Consider the following 22,325-nt stretch of genomic DNA (forward strand, 5'->3'; position numbering starts at 1 on the left):
TGCTTGTCATACGAAAGTAGCAGTGCAGCGGCAGAAGAAGATAACGGTCAAAGGAGAAAATTTATTTCGGGCCCTTTTTCAAAGTACAAAAAGCCCTATTTTCATAATTTGTAGAGCTTTTGAAGATCCTTTGTGCAAAATTGTAGATTTTTTTTTTATAGATATAAAGAAAATCAGACTTCGCGGCTTCAAAATATATTGATATATTCTGGGAATAAAAATGAATAGAAATTCTATAGCAAAGAGAAGTATCTTTTGAAAAAAGCGTTTAAGTTCCAAAGCGAAGTCTATTTAACATAATTTTTTTTATTATTTTCGATATTTCTTATCATTGAGTAAATACAACTTTACTACAGAATATAATAGCCGGTGATCATTTTTTGCGACAAATTCCAAAAATAAAAAATATTTTCGTATCAATAGCAGCACTATCTAAAGTACTTTTCTTTTAAATACATCAATTATAAAATGTTTTTAAGCTGAAAACTTTTAATCGAAAAACACGAAAAATAATCCCCAAATTATATGCATAGAAGGAACATGTTTTTCTATTCTAACACGTTCTACAAAATCTAATTTAAAAAGTAAACCATAATTATAATAATAAAGAAGTAAAATACACAACTATACATGAAAAGCATTGATACTAAATCCGAATGACTTTTTAAGTAAACTAAATAACACCAAGTAACCCCTTTTACTTACAATTAAATAATCCACTTGCATGACTCTCCACAAAAAGAGAGAAACAGAAAAAAAAAGAATAAGCAAATATTTATCTATATGAACTTATGATCCTCTAGACTTCAATTACGATCTTTTAAAGGGAAATGACTATAATGAAGAAAAGGGTCACTTACGTCAAAGAGTAAAAATAAATATAATTTTACTTTCATTGTAAAAAAGTGAAGATGTCACTCTAAGTAGAAGATACTTCATTATTTTCGGAACATGTTTTGACAGGTTAATATCTTACAAGACAAGAATTATGTAATTAAACACTTATTTAATATTTAAATATTAATATTCTTAACAATGTTTTTCTAATAACTCTTTTCTATCAGTATCCTCAGAGTTACATTTTTTTGCCCTTTTGTGGTATGTTAATATAATATTTCTTATAGAAAAATGTTATAAATAAAATAATTAACAAATGCAAACCAAATTGCAATTAAAACCATCAAACATTTATTTAATATTTAAATATTAATATTTTTAACAATGTTTTTTTAATAACTCTTTTCCATCAGTATCTTTAAAGTTACATTTTTTTTCCCTTTTGTTAATACAATACAATAATACAATATTTCTTATAGGAAAATGTCATAGTTAAAAATAATTAATAAATACAAACCGAATTGCAATTAAAACCATCAAACATTTATTGAATATTTAAATATTAATATTTTTAACAATGTTTTTCAAATAACTCTTTTCTATCAATATCTTTAAAGTTACATTTTTTTCCCTTTTGTGGTATGTTAATATAATATTTCTTGTAGGAAAACGTCCTGGTTAGAAATAATTAATAAATACAAACCGAATATGCAATAAAGACCATCTTTTGGAGGGCAGAGGCGTCCTTTCTTTATAAAATCTTTAAAGAAATTAAATAAAAAGCCTGCGAATTATTTGCTATTATTACTTTTACTCGAAAATTGACGACTTTTAAAATGCTTTCTTTAAGAATATTATAAGAAATTCTTGCACAGCAGTTTAAGATACATTTTATGTAAAATGAGCATAATACCTGTAAAATTGAATGAGACTATATCAAGTTTATTTTTATAAGTTACACACAATATTTCCTTTCTTACTTTTTCTAGAAGTGTAGAAATCTTGTTTTTTATTATTGATTTTTTTTATCCACTTCTCTTGTCGCTAATAGTTCTTCCCGCTATTAAGTCTTATTTAGATTAGAAGTAAATGTCATTGATTAGAAGCAAAAGAGAAAGGTTAACAAAATTATAGCCATGTTTTCATCGCTTCCATCGCTTGAGCTATAAATTCAAATAAAAAAAACTTCTAAACAGTTATAGTAACTATCTCTTCAGTTTAAACAACAAACTTTTAAAATGAAATCGAATTTTAAAAAACTATACTACGGATACTTTTTAGAGATAGGAGTATGTAAGCTTCGAGTGCTATTTCCGTCCTCCGCTAGAATCCACCCTCGTGTTATTAATGTTGAAGTATCAGCAGCCTACAATTCAACTCTACAATAGTTGTATATTTTGATTAGATATGTTGTAATTGGGTATACTATAGCCTACGTCACAGGTCCTGTTATTCCTACTAAATTTAACTTGTAAACAGCATTTTCTGCGAACCTGATTTCTAGCAACAAGTAAACATTAAATGAAGTGTGTTGTTATAAGTCGTTACTCGGCAGGTTGGAATTGTATTAATCTAGTTCCTTTTGAAATAATTTATTTTGTCGTTTATCTAAGTTTATGAATTTAGTAAACATATTTAAAACTCAGCTTATGAATTAAACTAAAAGGTAAATGCTATTCCTAGTAAAATTTTCGAAGTAGAAGTAGTTGTGTTTTTTTCATATTATACCCAATTCGAATTTTCATTAGGCTTCCAAAATTATCGTAAATATCGTAATTAAAGCGTTTTTCTTTTATAAAATTCCATAATATTTATTTCGAATCTTTTAACAATTGACTTGTTTTCATCGTCTAATGCATACAACTGGAAAACAATGGAAGAAAGGCTGAAGATAGATTAAAAACAGGAATTGAATTTCTGGAATGGATTTAACAGTATAATAAATACGCCTCTTAAGACAAATTTATTTTATCCAATCCATTAGTTTGAAAGTAAGAGAAGCCTTTCCAATTCAGTCTGAAACGTTTATTCACTAGGAATTTCACATACAATGAACAAAAATAATAACGCTACCCCTTTTATCTCCTATAAGCTTCTTAAACCGATTGGCAGTATTTAAGCTAATTAAACAACAAAACAGAATATTGTATCTGGAAGGTTCGACTGTGAGATAAATAATGCTTAATTTGGTATTCAATAAATAAGCAGCTCAAATGTTAGAGTGTAAATCATTAAAGGAATGTAAAGTACAAATACGAAATGTAATTGAGTATAAGAAACGTATTTAACCTTAATGTTTGCTAATAATTGTTGGTTACAGATTAATGTTTTCTTAAACTTGTAAACATTTTGATAATCTGAAAGATTATATACATTTTGATAATCTGAAAGATTATCAAAATGTCATTCAGTATGAAATGTCATTCAGTATATAAAGCTACTTGCTTAAAAACAATTACTGGATCTCGCATAAAATTATATAGTGAAAGTGTTTGTCTTCTTGATTGTCATAAAAAAATTTTTGAAGCAAAATAATAGGTCTGCACCATATTTCCTCCATTATTTTTTAATCTGCAAGATATGGTCTAAACATTATTTGCATCTTCTGCTTTTAAAAAACAAATAAATATATGCTAATAATCATTTAAACTCTGAGGATCGAAAACAGATATTTGATAACAAATCTAGAAATGAAAATAAAACAAAAAAAAATGCTCATACTGAAGTTAAATTCAGTATAACTATAATAGATCTATTACGGACAATAACAGCCGTTTTCTTAATTATTCTTTCCAATACAAGATACAGAGAATGCGTATTGGTTTTCCGCCAGCAAATAAAGTAATAACTTTATTATGACTTAATAAATCGCCAAATTTGGTGAAGCATTAAGGGTCAAATTCCTTTTTCCCAAGGATTCTAAAAACACTATCAAGTACTATGATTGAGACATTTTTTATGCCTATCTTTCTCCGCATAATGATACTGTTTTGCAATCTCAATTACGATAAAAATAAATTTAATAAAACAGATACAGTGATTCGGAGAAAGATAGGCATAAAAAATATCTTAGAAAAGAGAAAAATAAAAATAAAAAACAACCAGTAAAGCTATCTTCATGATAGTGTCTACATTTAACTAAATGGTATATAAAGGGCCATTGCGGCTCAGGGGATAGAGCGCTCGTTTCCAATGAGGTCACCTGAGTTCGAATCCCAGCTATGGCTGGTCGAAACGGCCCAGCTCACTATGGCCCGGCTCACATCGATCACTGTTCAGACGTAAAATATTCTCAGTGATTGATGGATCATGGATTGAAGTCCCCTTCCCGTCAGAGTAACTGTGAAAAGTTTTCGGGGTTTTCATCTCCGTGTAACACAAATGGAAAGTTAGTTCATCAAAAAGTCCCCCACAAAGACAAATTTATCCCAATACTTGATCCAGAAGTTTCTTTGTGTTCTAGATTTGGTTCAAAAGTACAAGGCTGTGGAGTTGAACATTAGCAGTCGTAATCCAAAATGGAATCGTCTGCTCCATGACGGTTATAAAATTATCAAATCACTAATGTCTTCAATTTGTTTTTCCTCCTCCTTTGTTCAAATTGGACGCTACAATGGGTCTCTGATCGAGAGCGGCATTACTCAGATTAGCCAGACTGCAGAGAGCCTCCTCTTTTCTCAAGCTGCGCTATTGAATATATTGCAAAACATAGATTTCACAAGATCTTGATTGACAAGAACTCCCCCCAAACGTCCAAAACAAACTATGAGCATCCAGCTACTCTATCATCAACACCTTATCGAATTTAGTTCGAATTTAATAAAATGACTGAAGGCGGTTATTTTTACACAATTTTGAATCGTCAAGAATAATCCTTTGGTTGTATCCCTTACAAAATTTTAAAGTGTTTTTGAGGTTCATCTGAGGTGTTAAGGTTGATTTGAGGTTGACTTCAAAAACAACAGTAAGAAATCAACTTCCCGAGATTCATAATCAAGGTGTATAAGATTGGTTTATTCACACTTGAGGTTGTTTTGAGGTTGACAGAAATCTGCTTTAGAGCGACAAGCTTAGAGAGATTGTTTTGGAGAGGTAAATGTTATTTTTTATACACTTCAAGCAAAAAAATATGTTTGAGGAGTGAATAATTCCACCCGATTTCAAGTAAAAGTATAGCTATACATGAGGTTGATTTTAGGAGGTTAAATGTTGAGGATATTTTTGGTGCAAAACATAAATTCATTTTATACCTTAAAAGTATTTTTTTTACTCCAGTCAACCTCAAAACAACCTTAAAAACACCCTATTTTTTGTAAGGGTATTTTCGACTTCCTTCTGTTGGCATGTGCATGTTTAAAAAATATTTACTTTTTCGACCACCATTTTGCCATTTATTAAATAAAGTAGGTATCACAGAGTGTGCGTCCATCTATCTCATATTCCTATCTCACCATGACTCCAACTAAATAAAAATTACCTTATACGATTCATTTTTGCAATTTCGGTGACAAATGAAGATATTTATTGAAAAAATCTAAATAATAAGTCAAAAATATAGATTCAATGAAGGAAAAGTGAATTATTTTCCTTGTCACACTTTTTCCTTGCAAGACAAATCAATATGCTTTTTAAATTTTTAACTAATTTTTATTTTATTTTTTTATAATTTTTTACTAATTGATTAAAAAATTTTTTGATTTGTTTTGTATAATTTTATTTTTATGATGTATTTTGCTTTTAGAATACAGCAAAGCTAAAAGATTTTGAAAGAATTCAAACTCTTGGCACTGGTTCATTTGGAAGAGTCATGCTTGTACAGCATAATGATACAAAAAAGTACTACGCCATGAAAATTCTCGACAAACTAAAGGCAAGTTTATTTTTGAATTATCCAACATTAATTAATGTCAGTTTATTGAGGAACTTAATTATTATTTAATTACCAAAAAGATTTTAACCCCTTCCTTCTCGCTTCCGTAAAAATGACGGGGTGAGGTTTCGTCCTCTATTTCTCGCTCCCGTGATATTCCCGGGCAGGAGTGTTCAGTAGTAACGTGGGAAAAAGAATAAAACTAATTCATTCCTTTTGCACGGAAAACATTTTATTTCTCATTTTGTACACCAGATGGCAGTACCAGGATATTTTTAAGGTAATTGTAGATAGTTTATTTTAAACTAGATGTCAGCACTAATCAAATACGTGTATAATGTACGTGTATAAAAAGAATAAGCACTTTTATGACCGTTTTCTTGAAAATTAACCGATCGTTACGGGGTTAAACATGTCTTGAAAGAATACTTAGCCCTAAACGAAGCATTTTTAATGTAATAAAAGTGATTATGCTTCTTGGAGATTTTATATGAGTAAAAAAGCTTATTGAACATCAACAGCTTAAAATTATTGACTATTTTTTAGGTAATTTCTCTAATGGTTTAATTTATATTAACTCGCGGATAAATAACTCGCCCCGTTTTGGTATAATGCGCAAAGCTTAAAATATCTATCTTAGCCCTGTGGAATGATAGCAGGTTTTCGTCGACAATCTTGTTGTGCAATCTAGATTTTATTTTTACAATACATTTTGATTGTTATTCAGCTTAAAACACAAGAAATATATATAATTATAGAAGTTAGCCGATCTGGTGTAATAAGTGCAATATCTTTTTGCTGAACCCTGTATCAGTTTGGTGATTGTACTAATTCGAAGAATAAGACCGAACTCGTATTCTCTTGGATTCATTTATTTTGAATTACTACAGATTCAGTTCCCTTTTGAATCTAGTTTCTATCGTACTCTGTATTAATGTCTGTAGCAATCTCGAGACTCGGATATCAGAAGCTTTTCTCCTGACATTAGTTACGTCTTTGAGTTATATTCAAATGATTCGCCTCACATTTTTTAGTTCATTTCTGTTTAGTTATGTGCAAATTTTGATACAATTCTTTTCATTGTTTCTTATGTTATTTTTTTTAAACATCAAACAGAATTAAATGTTTGGAAAAAGTATTTATTACATCTATGAAACAATTTTAATAGGTTAAATCACTTTATTATCACTTTTGAGAAATGTTCCCTTTCAAAATACGTTATATGCGTTTAATTGAAAAGTAGTCTATAGAGTTAGATTTTTAAAAAAAAGTTTAAGGCATTAATTATTTTTAGAATATTGCGCAATTATTTAAAATATTACAGTTTAACCAAATTTTGTTTAAATCCATTCTATGATTTAAATTTTGTCGCATAGAATCAAAAACTATATCTGTGATAGCAAATTTGTGCTATTACAAAAAAGAGTGCCACAGAGCTCGGCCGCCGAAAGATGTAAAAACAGGGGTCACAATAGAGAGCTTGGAACAAGCAACCTCAATCCTATTGTGTCAACCTCTGCCATTCTCTTTATAAAAGCTAGATTTCTTAAGAATTATGGCAAATAGCTAAAAGTACAGTCATTCAAATTAATATATACACATTAAATAATAAAGACACAATAAAAAAAAAACGTATAAATGGGGGAAAAAATTACTCACACTCTAAAAAATTTTGTTTTTGAATTGTTGTAATCCCCAAAACGTTACCATTCACTCACTACTTACAATAAAGTACAATAGCAAACGATGCATCAGCTCTATGCGAATGAAATCTGTGAAAATACAAACCATGAAACAAGCAAACTTGTGTACCATTTCACTAATAAAATGATTCCACTTTTAAAACAATTCTTAAGATAGTTTTATTACAAATCGTAATTTGATGTAAAAATTATTTTTCGAAAAATATCATTTTATTTAATTAATTAACCATTGAATTCATTATAATTATTTAAGAAATATTTCCTCTTAATAGTTGTCTGTTTTCATTCAAAATTATAAATTTTATAAATATGTTATTTCATAGGATGTAGGCTTCTAAAAATTGCCATTAAAACATGCATTTTTTTAAAAGCAAAAAAAAATTTTATGATGCCATTTCTCAAAACTATACATACAATTTCTTGCTAAGAGACAGGAGAAATATTTTATATATTTAACATCTAAAGGCTCTTCGACAGTTTAAAAATTAAATGCAATAATTTTAAATATCACTTATAAGCTATATAATATTAACAAAATTATAAATAAAATAAAAAAATTTGGTAGTTAATGCATAACAAGAAAAAAATATATAATTATTATTATAATTACCTTTTTTCCCTACAGGTTGTAAAATTAAAGCAAGTGGATCATACACTGAATGAAAAAAGAATACTGCAAGCCATAGAATTCCCTTTTATGGTCAATCTTGTGTACCATTTCAAAGTAAGACAATTTCAAATTTAATTAAGAAGCATTTTACTTTTTTTCTGATAAGTAATAATTTTAAATAAATTTCTTTGTTTCTTCATTTTACCAAAAAAAAAAGGAAAATGACATAATACGTCATTGATTCCAATTTTACTTGTTATAACCCAATTTTACTCCAAAACTGTTCTAGTTTTTTCTTTTTTTTGTCCTCACTACAGTATTGCATAGCATTTTTTAATCTATTAGTGTTTGATTTGATCATATTATTTTAATACTATATCTCATAATAATTTATCATAATTTTATTGTTTTGATTAAGGAAATAGGTATGACTTACCAAGTTTCGAACAATAGCTTATAGAAATCAGATCCGCTTGCAATAATCATGTGATGTAAAGTTTTGTTTGTCATAATCAAATTGTTTTAGAAATATTTTGATAAAATCAAAATGTTTTAGAAATCAACAGCTGCTTAACATAGTCACATTGTCTTGAATGCAATATATATATTTGCTATTATTATTTACTCTAAAAGCTCTGTAATATTTGACTTAGTCATATTATTTTAATATATAATTTGATTTCACTTCATTGTAAGCACAAATATATTCAAATTTGTTCGTAGTTGTGTAAAAAGTTATGCTAAAAAATTATGTGCTAAAATGTATTGTGATCACAGTTTGTACAAATTCGTCATAAAACTCAAAATTTATCTTTGTTTGCAAGCAACACTCTCAGAAAAAGCCCTCATAAATAATTAATTAAATAAATCAATTTTGGCATCTTTGACAATAATTTTTTCGCAAAGCTACGAAATTTTTGACAAAACGTGATCTCTAAAATATTTCGCAATATTAATTACTTACTCATTCGTGTGTTATCTTTGCATTTTCCAAGAGATCTCTAAAAAATTTTACCTGATTTCAGCACCGTTTGTGCTATATGATAGAATGATGCAGAATTTAGTGCACTCGCATTTCAAGCATATTTCCCGGGTTAAAATCGTGTTAACCAGGTTAACAGTATTATATTGTTAATTTTACCGAAATTGCTACTAATGCCCTTGGGTACGCATTAATTGTTATTAATGCGTACAAATTTTTGGTGTTCCAACAGGGCTAGAAGCATGGTAAATTGTACTATATTCTTATTTTCAGTCAAAATCAAAAGTTATTAAGTCTCTCTGCCCTTTTAACTTTCCACTTTACATCTGGAAATTTAAATTATTAGACTAAATGTGAAGGCAAAATTGTTTAAAGTAATTAAACCTAGACCTAGATAGACACCTTGACATTTCAAATATAAATATGTCCATAAATATGTCCATCGCCTGTTTTCTATACCAATTTTCTTTTAAAAAATTGTACAACAACTGATGATTTTTCTACATTTTTATCACGGATGACCAAGTAAGTTCGTGAAATCGAACCATTGATCAAATAAAATTCGAAACTGGACAAATTGCGAATTGACAGCAGAATTTGGCAAACATTTGTAATTATCTCCAACTATATTATTCTTTATGCAAATGCATTTGGCTGTAATAATGACTTCAAACATTGCAATCAAAAGAAAATTGAAAAAGTGAAAGAAAAGTTTTTTTTTACTTCTTTTATATTTTAAATGAAACTATATTATTGAAAATAAGATTGCAAAACCAATTTACGTTCATTTTATTTTTACTTTTTTTAAGAAAAGTATTTATAGAGCATTATATGATTTAATTATTTAGAAAAAGCAATACAAATCAAACAAAATTAAGTAAATCACTTATTTGGAATACACTTTAGAAAAAGATGGAAAATGCTTTTCTATTTCGACAAAAAAGGAATAGTAATTAACTCTCTTGTTGAAATGAAATCAAAAATTAAGAAAGTTTTTTTTAATGAAAGAAAAGTGCTTAATTGGTTTTAATGGGAGTTTTCTCTTAAAAAAATTAAAAATACGAAATATTTTTAGGAGGAGAAAGCAAACCTCATTATAGGTAATAAAAAAAATTTTAAGAAAGTACCTTTTTGTTAAATATTTGCCAGTTTTAAATGAATTGATTCATCGTTTATTTATCTATCAACAGTTAATTTATCTATAAAAAAATTCAATCTTAGAGAAATGTTCTTCATTACTTTTTACTTTAAAACCAATTAGATTTCAAACTAGATCAGAAAAAAATTATTATTTCGGTTTAAGTAAAAAAAATATGTAGTAGAATATATTTTTTCATGAATTTGCCTTTGCTATGAAAATTATATTTGATTTAATATTTTTCATGCTTTTTCTAAACCATCGATAGAGAAAAAAACACTTTTTTATTTCTTCTTAATTGAACTTTATATTCTAAATATAGTGTACGGATTTCAATGCAAGTTATCATTGAGAAAAAATAATCACAAATACAAAAGAAAAACAACTGAAATGTAAACTTAGAGTTTTTAGAGATCATATTTATAAAGACTGCAATACAATATCTAAATTAAATGAATAATTACAAGAAACTAGAGAGGAAAGATTTACTTGATAATTTAAAAACTTTATTTGCTTCAAAAACTTAGGAAGGTTGTAAAATGTGACATGTTTCGAGAACACAAAAATGGGCTCCCTATCTCAGGACTCGCCAAAACATGAATGCGCAATGAAAGAAATGGAAAATAAATTATCGAACACATATAGTTATGTATAATTAAATATTAATAAAATAATATATGAAGCAAAATAATATATTATATATAATAGAAAAATAAATTTACTTTCGTTGTTTCGTTAGCAACTTTACATTTTCTTTTCAAGTTTCTTTTGCTTCCCTAATTCTCCGCCCAGCGTGTCTTGACCTAGGGTGCCTATTTTTGAGCGCTCGAAACATTTCGACTTTTAACACCTTAATAGGTATTTAAAACAGTTGAAGTTTTTATATTATTATTTATCTAATATCTACTTGTCCTACAATACCATTTAAAATTAATAGATGGATCATACATTAGCCAATTACCGGAATATAAATCGCATGACATGTTACGGAATAAAAAAAAATTTCGCGGGTATGGGAAACTGTCATTAGCAGGAAATCAACAAAAACTACCAATTTTATTTACCTGTGAATTATATGATAATTTTTATTGATTATCTCTGCTATTGGCAACTTCTTAGTGCTATGATTTTATAAAGAAGTTTTTACGTGATAGGGTGACGTTCCTTAATCGAAATTTTAATCATTTTCCGACTAGCTTGAGCAGCCAAACCTCTTCTGGACGTCTTCTCAAGATGACAATTCAAAATACAATCGTTTCCTGATCGTCACAGCCGGAATTTATTACGATATTATAGACAAAAGGAATATATGGCAAACAAAATTCTGATTAGCTAGACTAGAATGTTTGAATTTTAATCGGTGCTCTGTACTAGATGACAATAAGAAATAAACAAAAGAAAAAAATACTAAACAAAAGAAAAAGAGAAAAATAATAAAACCGGATTTAAAAAAATAATGAAACAAAAAAAATTTCAAATGTGGCACTTGACGTTTAGCGTTAGCAAAAATAAAATTATTTTCTATTTCTTAGAGCACTTAGGAAAAGTTCTTTTTACTTTTTAATTTTTATTTTACTTCATTTGTTATTTTTACATTCTGTGATATTATCTTTTGCTATTTTTACATTTTTTGTTTTGTTTTAGTGACAAATAATAAAAACCTGAGACTACAAAATTATTTTTGCATTTATTATTATTATTTATATTTCATTAAACAAATCTGCTATCATAATTTTGCTGTTTTCACATTGTTTGTTTTGGTGGTAAATAATAAAAACTTGAGACTAAAGAATTATTTTCGCATTTTTTATTATTATTTATATTTTGTTAAACAAATCTGTAATCATACATCGTAAATATCATCATCAGTTCACACTTCTGTGAACACATTTTCTGTTACATTGTGTTTTACAGACATTACCAAAGAGGTATTTAATGTTTTTCACATAAATAAATCTATATGCTCTTTATTTAACATAAAATTTTATTTAGTCATTAAACCTATTTAAAATGCACAAAAGCAGTATTGCTTGATCTTTCAAAAAAAAAAAAATAATAATATACAATGCCGTCTGTCGATTAAAATATGAGAAATATACTACTCGGTATTTTAAATCCTCTGTTCATTTTTTCCGACTTAACTGTTCGTATGCATTTTTATAAGGAAGTATTTCGATTTTGTCTGTTTTTAGATATTTTTGATTAAAAAAATATTTGTTTTAAAATTTTCAACACCATCCATATCGGCTTTTATCAGTTGTTTAACTCCAAATTCGGAGAGATACCACATCATAGTTTTTACGGAATAATTTAATAAAACGATTCTTTCTTTTTTTTATCCTTTTGAAAAGCAATGTGCCGTTACACACTCAGGAATAAAACTCTCACTTTTGACGATTAAGCTATCTTTGAGCTGTATTTTGTTAATTTTAAGCGATGAACGAAATGATTTGTAAGCGTAACGAAATGATTTTCGTCACGAAATCACGTGATTTCAAATTCACGTGAATCAAAATTTTACTTTAAATCCAAGATAATAAGGAAAGAGACTTCTTTATGCATGAAAACTAAAATTTTTTCTTTATTTCAAAAAAAAATAATTGCGAAATTCCTATAAACTAATTATGTTATTTTATTTATATAAACTTTTTAAATATTTAGCTTTTTCTAATGTTGATTCTATGTTGAGATTTAATTATTTCATCTTAAGGTTTTTGGTTAATTATGATTTATTAACTAATTCTCTATTTTTTCTATCTCAGGATAACTCCAACTTGTATATGGTGTTGGAATATGTTTCTGGTGGTGAGATGTTTTCTCATTTGCGACGGACGGGTCGATTTAGGTAAGGAACAATATCTGCAGAACTCATGCTGTTTATTAATTTCAAAAACAAATTAACAGTAGGTACAAATTTGAAAATATTTTTATTCCATATGTTTACATTAAAATAGATTATTGTGGTTTAAATCTCATTTATATTTTTATTCATAATTCGCAATTGCTTTTTTTTCTTTTTTTTGAAGTTTTACTTAACACGTTTTTAATTGTCTGTCTTTTCAAAAGGAGTCGGTAGGCTAAATAATGCTAAAACTGAACTTTTACGATATACCTTTTAACTGCATCTAAATAAGATATTGATTCAGTTTTTTTGCAAGAATATTTACACAGTGAGAACTATTAATACACATCTTTGGCAGAATTTTTTTAGAAAAAATTATGAACTGAGAACTTTTTATTTTTTTAAAAAGTTTCATCATTTTTGAGCAAAAATCTTTCATCACTCAAAAAGTATTCCTATTAACGCTGGCACATTATCACAGCATACAACTGGTGTAATCTCAAATAACTTCAAAAAATTTCAAATCGATTTCATAAGTAGTTTCTTATGGAGAAGGTACATCAAAAAAGGTCAGTTTTAGCATTATTAATATATGCCATACCCCCCCCCCCAACTCCCGTTAATATTATCAATCTTTAAACCCCACACAGAAACATTTTCTGGTTGCGCCATTGTGTATTAGGCTACCCTTTTTCAGCTAAACATCCAACTACGGCGCATTATACTGCTTTGCAGACCCATCTTTATGAGTTAATCAGTTAAATGCACTATGCAGACTGAGTAGCAACATTACTGAATAATTCTGAATACTAGTGCACTTTTCACGTCGGCAACCCTTATAATTAATATAGCTTCCATTGTACGTCGGTTACTATATTTATTAAATAAATACTAAAAATAATCGGGTTAAACTTTTTTAATTATTTAAAAACTATATGAACACAATTAAATCAATCTTTTTTTCAAGAGAAACTACACTAGTTCGAAGTTTTTAAGTATACGGAATAAAGATTGAAGTGGATTATTCAGTATAAAAATCGAAATTTGAAATTGAGAAGGCTTATTAAATTTTACATGTATATAAAATGTATTCTAATTCGTTTATATAACATATGCTGCGTCTTTCTTAATTATATAAAATGCAACTCGCAATTTTAGGTAAATATTAGCGAATATACATACTTTAAGAATTGTGTAAAAAAAGATTAAAACCTATATTTTCAATGTTTTTACTGATAATACCTTTCAATGTGTTGCGATGAAATACATACCCTTGAAATAAATATTTATAGTAAAAATAAGCATTGAATATTAGAAACATGAAAAGAAATCTTTATAGTAAACATTCATAACTCCGTTACAGATTTTGTATGGCGTTGAGAATTGCACAGTGGCGTCGCGTCTTTGAAATCTGTGATTAAATCCTTTTGAAGAGGAAAACTAACATGATTTCCAACTTGTTCTGATTTATTAGGGCGTTTTTAATTGAATATTCAGAGCGATAGTAAATTTTTGACTTACCGTTTTATTATTGATTTAATAAATTTAGTTCACAATGATTTCGCCCACCACAGCATACAATCAACTTTAACATTTATATAGAACTTATTAATTGCGCAGAGAAGTATTTAAATGCGGACCGAATTAAACAAATTAAGTTTACCTTAAATTTTTATTTGGCTTGGTACCGTTTAAATATTCTTTGAAACTAAGAGATCCGGGTTGACAGCTATGAAATAGTTTGGGAGTGAGGTGTTAAAATTTTCAATTTTTAGTGAATTAAAATCTGGACTTCGCTAAGTGAAATAAAAATTAAAAGTGATATTCGAATACATTTCTGTCTAGTCTTCAAGCTCTGATTTACTGGTTTTATTACCACATAAAAGACAACAGCACTACATTTTTTCTTCGTCATAACACCTGAAATCTTTTTAAACATTTCTGAATTGTTATAAGGAATTTGAATAGCGTAACTTCCAACACATATTTCAAAACGAATATACATATAGGAACGAAATACATATAATACATAGGAACGAAATACATAGGAACGAATATACATATAGGATACATATAGGAACGAAAAAAAGTTTACGAGATTTTTTTGAAACGCTTTTGTGTGTTACATATCTTTTAAAAGTAACCTGTTGAATATATGTTTTAGAGCTCATCTTTATATTTGCTTCTATATTGGTTTAATCATCAAAGGGTCTTACCAACTGTTTAATTTTCTCATTTTAGTGAACCAAGTACAAGATTTTACGCTTCACAAATTGTGCTGTCATTTGAATATCTACATTCTTTAGACCTAGTATACAGAGATTTAAAACCCGAGAATCTTCTCATAGATGAAGAAGGCTATGTTAAAGTAAGTATCGGTATTTAGCTCTTTTAAAGTAGATAATTGTATTTAATGGTGACCTAATGTGCTATGTACGTTATGTGAATTATTTCATATTAAAAAGACGTGGTTTTCAAATCACGCAAATGTTTTTTTTTCCTTTTAAATTCTGAAGAGATAACTAACAGAAGCAAATTTTTATTTTGCCAAAATATAATTTTCTCGCAACTTTCTAAATTTAAATAGTTTTTTCATTTACTTTAATATCTTAAAATTCAGACGTTAATGGCTTAAAATCTTGTTTTTTAGGACACTTAAGACAAAATAACGTCTAAATTTTGGAAACAAAGTGTTAAATGATAAAAGGTTTTCAGAGAGAGAATCAATCCATATAAAAATATATAAATTTAAAAAAACTGATGGGGCAAGAACTAATGGGGCATTTTTTTAAATTTAATTGATGGTAAAAGCTTTGTAATATGATAGAATATTGCAAATGATATCTTGTTCTTCACAAAACATTAATTCCAGAGTAAAACACTAGAGATTTTAGAAAAATGAATATATTTCAATTTTAAATTATACTTTATTTAGGTATAAATGAATAAAGATTTTTTTGCGTATTAATTTATACTTTTTGTTCATGGAGATAAATTATCTAGTATATATAACACATTTGAAATCTCTTACGTGGCTCCCAAATTTTGGCTGTATTTCTTTTCCGCAGGTGGCAGCGTTTGCTTTATTTTGTTTACGTTCTGAAAACACCAAAGCATTCTGCCTTTTAATGATGTGTTTCTGATCTAATATATATAATTCTCTTACGGGGCTCCCAAATTTTGGCTGAAGTACTTTGCACAACTAAATAAGATTCTTTTCGCAACACTTAAATATTTACTTTATTTTCTTCATTTATAGAGAAAACAGTCGGCAAAGAATTCTGTTACGTTAAAAAACATTTCGCTAAAAAAAGAACGAATTCTAAAAGAAATAAAAATAAACAACTTAAAAAATAAAAATGCTGTTGGCAGCCATAGAATTTTTTGAAAGTTAACTAGCAACATAAATCAAAATGACATAGAAGCGCAACTAGATCCAAATTAAGATACCTGAGTGCTTGACGCAACAAATCCTTCAATTCTATAAGTGTTGTATCGCCAAATGCCCAAATTAGCAATTGTGTTTTTAAAGAAATTCTCACTCTCTCTCTCTACTATTCAGACTACTATTTCATATTGTTTTACAGCACATGGCTTTAGTCCTCTGGTGGGAAAGACTTTAAAACAAAACTTACAACAATTACTTTTCTCAACAACTGAAATTTAGAATAGTGTGATTAAGGAAAATTTGTGAACTGTTTGCAATTTCAAATTAATATTGAAATGTACAGGTTTAGAATTTTCTACTGTGAAGAGTTTTCGGAACTTCAGTATTCAAAAAAGTATACAAAAGCTAGACGCCAAGAACGTATCCAATGAGCGAGCAAAGCGAGCATTGGATTGTGAAGCAATCCGAAATGAACTGCGAAAGCAGTTCCGGGGGTTGGCGAGCGCTAGCGAGCTGGGGGCGAAGCCACCTAGTATTGAATAATCTTCGCAACTTTAATTATCCTGTGTAATCATGTATTGATTTTCGATAAAATTATTATACCTATTATGTGATTGCTTCCAGAATGACTTATCACTAAATGTTTATAAATTTGAAATTCGCATGCTGCGGAAATGCTAAACGCTTTTTATCTATGTATATTGCTTAAGAATACTAGACAATTATATTTCTAACTTATCACTAAGAATAATTAAGTAGTCTTATACATTGAAATCCGAGTGCTATCGAAAAGCCAACAGTTTTTACCCGAGTATTGCCTAAAAATACAAGACTACTATTTTTTTCAATACCTGGTCAGTAAACATCGCCACATGTCGATCCGACAGGAACTTCAAAAGAAGTAAATTTGAAATCCGTGTGCTACCGAAAAGCCAGCAGTTTTTACCTACGTATATTGCTTAGGAATACTAGATATTTTTTTAACAGTAGTCAGGAAGTGGCAGCTACTTAATTCAATTAATTGTCAATTGTGCCATAAAAATCTTCGAAAGGTAATTTTTTTAAATTCATTAGAATTTTGCTTCCCTTTTCAGATTTTAATAGGTTTCTTCAAAATGGAAAAATTTGTATCGCCAATAATTATTTTTACTGTGATTGTTTCAAAGAAAACTTATGTTTATATGTAAATACATATGGAGAGATGTCATATGTTTATATAAGTGAGTTTTTTTTCGTCAGGTAACAGATTTTGGATTTGCAAAAAAAGTTAGAGGAAGAACATGGACGCTGTGTGGCACTCCAGAGTATTTAGCCCCGGAAGTCATCCTGAGCAAGGTAATGTACTAATTTTATTTTTTTATTTTACTTGCTTTATACATCTTTTAAAAGCACTGGAAAGACTGCGAACACTTACGAACCATTTCTATGTATCCCTACTTATACAGTTTTCATTCAAGTGAGCTGAACTTTTATGTTTTATCTGTAGCTGAATTTTCAAATTCTCTCGTGGGTCTAATAACACCGAGTAAGAGTTAGGATTTTTGGTCACCGTTTGTGGTAGTTACAAATTTGAATGGTTCTGCTAGGATTCATCTACTCTTGATGTGCAGTGCTCTAAAAATAACTTACCACACTGAATAACTTTTGATCTAATGATAGGGTTTCACGTTTTAGAACTCGTTATGGTTCGAGGTTTTAACCTAAAATATACTCAAATATACTAATTAATTACTGCAAATGATATTTTAAGTTACGAAATCAGACTGAAAAACTCACTTTCTCTCTGAATAAGCTTTTTTTTTTTTGATGGATTTGAATATCTGACCCCTAAAATATAGGGAGTAATCGCAATCTGGGAAATATGATCCCAATAGTTCTGACAAGAGAGCGCTCCAAAATTTGGACTCCTTAATGTAAATCTTACTTTTTGCGTCTTCTTCCACATCTCGAGAGCGTTTTAACCAAATCGAGAAATTTTTACACTCAATTATAAAGTTCGTTTATCCAAAGATAATTCCATGCCAAAAATAACATTTTTTATTTTATTTAAGATTGGTCGAAGAAGTTTTGAATTACAGACAATTTTTTGCATCATTTTAAAGAATGTAATTTTACATGGCGTTCATTTGAAAGAAATCGGTCATATAATTTCTGAAAAATCAAATTTTAAAAATATGATTTTTTTAAAAATTCGATTTCTTAGGAACTATTCGGTCGATTTCGCACAGATTTTGTATTTTCCCCACGCAAAATTACTGAAATTTTTTTCCAATTTTATCTTATGGCAGCACTTTAGTATTTTGCTTTGATTCACTAATTGCTTACGTCTCAAACAACGTCGAGGCCCTAACTGAAAATATTTTTTACGAGCCTAACGTAAACTTACGGGCAGTGGCCTTATGTTTTAAGAAAAAAATTTACGGACAGAACTGTATTTTTAAGGATTTTGGCNATAAATGTATGCTAATGCGAACCTCACAATTGAAATATTAATTTTCGACAACTTAAACCAATAATATACGAAGGAATTAATAATTTAATTGTAAAGTTCGCATTAGTTTACATTTATTAAAGTGGAGAAAAGTTTAACTTCTGTATTAAAAATGTGGCAACATATTCGATACGTAAATAGAACGCTTCGCTTTGATATATTTGTTAAAATTGAAACGCAGAGCTATAAGCGATAAGCAGAGAGCTCGCAGCACTTAACTATACTCAATACTCACTATATTTGTTTATTAGGCTAAATTAAGCCTTACCTATTGAAACGCAGTGCTATAAGCGAAAGCAGAGAGCACGCCGCACTTTACTATACTCAATACTTAATACTATATTTGTCGCTGTTCATCTGGATATGATTACAAAATTGCAGGACAGGAACATTTTAATTGTCCACTAATCTTCAGATTTCCTGCTATGTTTTAAAAAACTTTATTTGTGAAAACCTTTAGCGTGGCGGACAGCTGGCCGCCTCAGGCGACTATTAGTTAATTAAGACATTGCGAGAGAGTATTTTTTGATTCTTGACACCAAATTTGTTAAATAAATTTTTTATTTTAAATTGAATAAAATAAATGAAGATGTAAACTTTTATTGTTAAAATGTAAATAAATTGCTTCAAATTTATGTGTAGTCTTGTTTTTTCGCTACCACCTGAAAAACTTTATTCTTATTAAAAGCTATGTAGAAATCAAAATAACCTAGACTTCCAATTTATTCCATACAAATATAAACTGCATATCCTCCCAGTTTTATTTTAAAATCAACGCTTTTCTGAAGAATAAATTTCAAGTTATTGGGAACATGAGACATAATTCTAAATTGTTAAAAATCAGCCTGGAATTTGAAATTTCAGTTTCGACAAAAAAGGACAAAAAAATCATTTCTTAGAATTTAATTGTAAAGGTTGTAAATGAATGTAGAGATTTTTTCAACGTTTTTATCAGGCTTTCAAAATGCAAATCATCCGTGAAATTTATTTTGGACTTTTAAATTAGAAACATTTTTCTTCTGAAACGTTCTTTTTTAAGCGAGACTGGGAACTCCGATTCAAAATAACAATAAAAGTTGTTACACTCAAAATTAAATTTCACCTGAATGTAGAAAGAAACTCAGCGAAAGAAAACTACATTTAAAAAAAATACAGAGCATATCTGGAGAAAATCATTTCTTATTTTGAAAAAAATGTGAACAAGAAACTATTTTTTAAATATTTCTTTAAAATTTTTATTGAATATTTATTTGAAAAGAAAAATATGTACCATTCGATCAATATTTCAGGTGAATTTAGGTATTGCAACTGCTTTTTTAAAGGATCTGCTATTTTAATAAATTTTTATAACTTTATCTTTATTTCATCAAATTACAAAAGTGAGTACTTTTACTGCAATATTGTTCAGATTCAATGGTAGTGAGACTTGTTTCGGAAGGAAGTATTGTAAAATAAGATACACTGTAAAAATTCCGAGTCAAATTACAGTATCAAGTACGGACACTTTCTGGGCATTATCCGTAAAATGCATTTTGTCCTAAATTCCATGTTTACCATAAAATATTATACCGTACTTTTTAGAATAATATTCATTTAATTATTACGATTCAGTGATTTTACGATAATTATCATAGTATAAATTGCAATATATCAGATTTTTTTTGTTCCGTAGCAAGTTCCGTTTAAAATGTATCCTACGGTATAAAGTACCAGCATCTTGAGTGCCGGCACTTTTTACTGTAATTTGATTCGGAATATTTTTTGCAGTATATTATAAAAATAAATCAAATTCAAATGAGAAAAATATATTTTTGGAATTTATTTCGCTTCTTAAAATTTAGAGTTTTTCAGTTTTTACATCTATTCCACTATTTTGATCCTATTTGAAATTAGTTGCCATAACATTTGACACATAAAAAGCGTAATACGAGCTTTTTAAGGATGATTAATATGGCAAAAGTGCATTTTACATGATTTACAGAAATACTAGCGTTAGTAAAATCCCATGATTTTAGGGATGCATTTTAAAAAACTTAACAAAACATAATAGGATTCTAATTCTATACTTAAAACATTCCCTGTTAAGATTATGATGCTTATTTTTATATCCATATTTCACTACCTATTCTTCAACATCTAAATAAATCCAATCAATAACTTTCAAATTAAAACTAACAAAACCAGAGGAAATGACATTTGTAAATTTTTTTTAAACCTCTTAACCTTTCTCTTTCAACTGCAACATAAGCCTTCGTGCAGAGTCTTAATTAAAACCACTTAATTAAAGATTCTTTCAAAGAAGCTGAAGTTTTATATTCTAATGAGAAGAATCATTTCTTTCACTTTGATCGGCTCATACTCTTTTGAAATTAACTTCATAATGCGAAACTAATTAGAATGGTGATTAATTTAGAGAAAATGGCAAATTGTTTCATCTTGAAATGCACCCGACCAGGTGGTAATTAATTACAACTACAGAAGGACTGGTATTTTAAGTAGCCTTGTCGCTCTATAACTTGTTTTTGTTTCAAACAATTATTTGAGGATTCAATTTTAACAAAATTACATAAAACCATATTATACTGCAAAATTTATATTTGAACTCCATTCGCTGGAATATTTTGCATAATTTGTAGAAAAAGAAGCTGAATATGTCACTACGAGCCTTTCTAGAAGAGATTTGCATTATTTGTGAACAAAATGTAGTAAAAAATTATACTATAGCAACTTTTTAATTATTTTTTTTTTTACTTAATCTGATTAGACCCTGAAGAAAAGCAGTGCGTTTGGTTTCAAAACTAGTTCAGTCAATTTTGAAAAAAATATATATGTATTTCAAGAGAGAATAAAATGACTCTCCTTCAACTATTTCAATCTATTTAATCTTGACCTGACGTTACGCCAGGTGAAGTATGAGGCCACAAGTAGCATTCTATCCATGCCGGTCAAGAGCCGCTTCCCTTGCACTTCCCCAACTAAGCCATCCTAGGATATTTCTTTCCTTTATTATCATTTGTCTGTAGGTTAGTTTCAAAAAGCCTCTTTTCCATTTTTCATCCAGCGCCCATGTCATGGCTGTTCCAGTTGGGCATTCTGGGGAAATTCTTAGCTGGTGTCTAATCCAGGAACAGTTTCACTTTTTCATTTCTATTATAATGGGCAGGCCGGAATAGCCTGTTTGAACTCGTGTTCATAAGAACAGAACAGAAGAATCTAGCCGGCCGAAGAATCCCTGTGTATTAAATGGTGACTGGTGCACGTTAAATTCGTCGAAGTCACAAAGTTCTCCAAGTTCCATTAACAAATTAATACCTCTTGGGGTACTGATCTTCTGAATTAGGTTCATTAATCATAAGGCTACGGCAGCGGTTCTCAACCTTTCACTATTCGCGGCCCAGTTTTCAATCATAATTTTCATCGCGCCCCCCTTTTACAGTAAAATGTATACGGAGGAAAAGGATAGA

At 28.7% G+C, this 22,325-nt stretch overlaps 1 protein-coding gene across 1 annotated transcript in view; it reads left to right on the forward strand.

Moving 5' to 3' along the window:
* LOC107454703 (cAMP-dependent protein kinase catalytic subunit 1-like) overlaps positions 1-22,325 on the forward strand; it is a gene marked incomplete at its 3' end in the record, with an annotated part of 216,346 nt that overhangs the window by 188,630 nt on the left and 5,391 nt on the right. Inside the window, 5 exon segments of the mRNA XM_071183343.1 lie at positions 5,579-5,707; positions 8,036-8,134; positions 12,903-12,985; positions 15,224-15,350; positions 17,610-17,705. Coding sequence (XP_071039444.1) covers positions 5,579-5,707; positions 8,036-8,134; positions 12,903-12,985; positions 15,224-15,350; positions 17,610-17,705 — 534 coding nt within the window.

Source organism: Parasteatoda tepidariorum, chromosome 7 (assembly GCF_043381705.1).
Source record: "Parasteatoda tepidariorum isolate YZ-2023 chromosome 7, CAS_Ptep_4.0, whole genome shotgun sequence".
Lineage (NCBI taxonomy): Eukaryota > Metazoa > Arthropoda > Arachnida > Araneae > Theridiidae > Parasteatoda > Parasteatoda tepidariorum.